The sequence below is a fragment of the Gossypium hirsutum genome, chromosome A02 (genome assembly GCF_007990345.1).
Source record: "Gossypium hirsutum isolate 1008001.06 chromosome A02, Gossypium_hirsutum_v2.1, whole genome shotgun sequence".
Lineage (NCBI taxonomy): Eukaryota > Viridiplantae > Streptophyta > Magnoliopsida > Malvales > Malvaceae > Gossypium > Gossypium hirsutum.
The window spans coordinates 2562343-2564704 of NC_053425.1; the positions used below are offsets into that span (position 1 = coordinate 2562343).

A 2362-nucleotide genomic window follows, 5' to 3' on the forward strand; every position below is an offset into this window, starting at 1 on the left:
AGATATTTTCTCCCGCATTTAGAAAAGATTATCTTTGTACTATAATGGCATTGGTCGCCCATTTTGACTTGAAATTGCATCAAATGGATGTGAAAATGAAATTTCTCTATGGAGATCTTGAGAAGAATTTTTATATATAACAACTAAAAGGGTTTTCAAGTAATGGTAAGCAATTGATATGCAAGCTTAAAAATTCATATATGCATTCAAACAAGTCTCTCACCAATGGCATTTAAAATTCCATGATGTCATTTCTTCATTCGGTTTTGTGAAAAACATCATATATCAATCCATGTACTAGAAGGTTAGTTGGAGCAAAATTTGTTTCCTTGTTTTGTATGTAGGTGGCATTTTACTTGTTACCAATGATAAGAGTTTGTTATATGGAGTGAAACAATTTTTCTCTAAGAATTTTGATATGAAAGATATGGGTGGGGCATCTTATGTTATTAACATTATGATCCTTAAAAACAAATATAAAAAAGTTGTGGGTCTATTTAGAAAAACCTATATCAATAAGGTTTTTGAGAGATTTTAGATGAAGGGTTTTTCACTTAGTGTAGCACCCATTATAAAAGGCGACAGATTCAACTTGAGCTTCAAATGGAATAAATGCAAAACATTTCATAAGCTTTTGTTGTTGCAACCTAATATATGCTTAGACCTGATAATGCATTTTATTTTGAAATGTTAAAAAGATAAGTAATCCAAGTTTAAACCACTAAAAAGTTGCAAAGAAAGTGATGAGGTACTTTAAAGGGAACAAGGATTACATGTTTATGTATAGATGAACTAACAACTTAAAGGTAGTTGGTTACTTAACCTCATATTTCACTGGGTGTGTTGGTTCACGAAAATCAACATCTAAATGTATTTTTATATTAGTTATCGAAGCCATATCTTAAAAAAGTACAAAGTTGACCTTAATTGTTACTTTTACCATGGAGGTTGAGCTCGTTTCTTGCTTTGAGGCAACCTCACATAATGCATGGTTGAAGAGTTTTGTCTCAAAATTTAAAATTGTTGATTTTATTTCTAAGCCATTAAAAATATATTGCAATAATTCAACTATTGTTTTCTTGGCTAAACAACAAAAGTAATACTTGAAGACATCAAGCGTTTAGCCATAAGGGAACACGGAAAACAAAGTAATCATTAAGCACACCAGTATTGAATTAATAATTATTAATCCTGTAATACTTAAATTCATCTTACATTAATTAATTTCATCATCACAACTATTTTTAATTTAGATAATTATTTATATACAAACAATAAAAAAATTTAATTCCAAGCAAAATTGAAATTTTACCATATGTTAATTTATTTATTAATTTTTTAAAATAATTTAAATATACATATTATCCTTTTTTTACTATCAATATCTTAAATAATTATCCTTTTTACTTTTTCGAAATTAATTTCACAATCCTTGTGATATTATAATTAGGTGAGCGCGTACGGGCCACGGATTGGCAAATCCAAAACTAATAAACGTAATCCTAATTCCATTGGGGGCATTCAAAGCCCTAAATTGAAGGAAAAGGAATCCACAACGAATTGCAGGTAAATTCCAGAAAATCAATCATCCAGAAAGAAGAGAAGAAGCAGATTCATAGCAAAACGATGTCGGATGCATACGAGAAAGTGAAAGGAGGTAGATTAACCTTCAAAGGAGGAAGCTTAGCGACTCGCAAATCAATCGACAAAAGCAAGAAGAAGCACAAGAAGAAAAAGATCGCCGAAGATTATTCTCAGCCTACCCTCGACGCCTCCGTTTCCGTCGAAGGTTCTGAATCTGGTGGAGCTGATATCTACACCATCGACGCCGCTAAAAAGATGAAGTACGAGGAGCTGTTCCCCGTCGAGGCTAAGAAGTTCGGTTACGACCCTAAAAACCCTAAAGCCACATCAGTGGAACAAGCCCTCGATGATCGTGTTAAGAAGAAAGCTGATCGTTACTGTAAATGAGGTTCTCTTGCTGTCGAATTACTAATGTATTGTATTTTCATACAATTTTTGTAGAAGTTAACTCGATGATTCTGGTATGGGGTTTCAACCAATTCTGACTCTTAAGTAATTTTATAGGCTAAAATTTAATTAATTGGTCATTGTTTATGCATTTTTCTGCATTTAGATTCATCTGTTGAACTGGTGTGCATTGTTCTGTAGTTGATTTGTTTAAGACCCTTTGATTGTTCTTTTAGCTAACAAAATTAATGGGTTGCTTCAATTGCTTTGAGAAACTACTAATTCAATTCTTGCTTGACTATGAATACTTGATATTACATGACCACCGTCACAAATTTCTTGCTTCGACCATTAGATTCATCTGTTGAACATATGCATTGTTTTGTGTTCG

General features: G+C 32.1%; 1 protein-coding gene across 1 annotated transcript; it reads left to right on the top strand.

Moving 5' to 3' along the window:
• Window positions 1-1472: 1472 nt before the first annotated feature.
• On the top strand, window positions 1473-2104 carry LOC107935977 (uncharacterized). The gene has a single exon (XM_016868613.2). The coding sequence runs from the start codon at window positions 1627-1629 to the stop codon at window positions 1969-1971; it is 345 nt and encodes a 114-aa protein (XP_016724102.1). The 5' UTR covers window positions 1473-1626; the 3' UTR covers window positions 1972-2104.
• Window positions 2105-2362: the final 258 nt, after the last annotated feature.

Excerpts from the sequence above, each read along its gene's own strand:
- LOC107935977 (XM_016868613.2), top strand. The coding sequence starts at position 1,627 with ATGTCGGATGCATACGAGAAAGTGAAAGGAGGTAGATTAACCTTCAAA.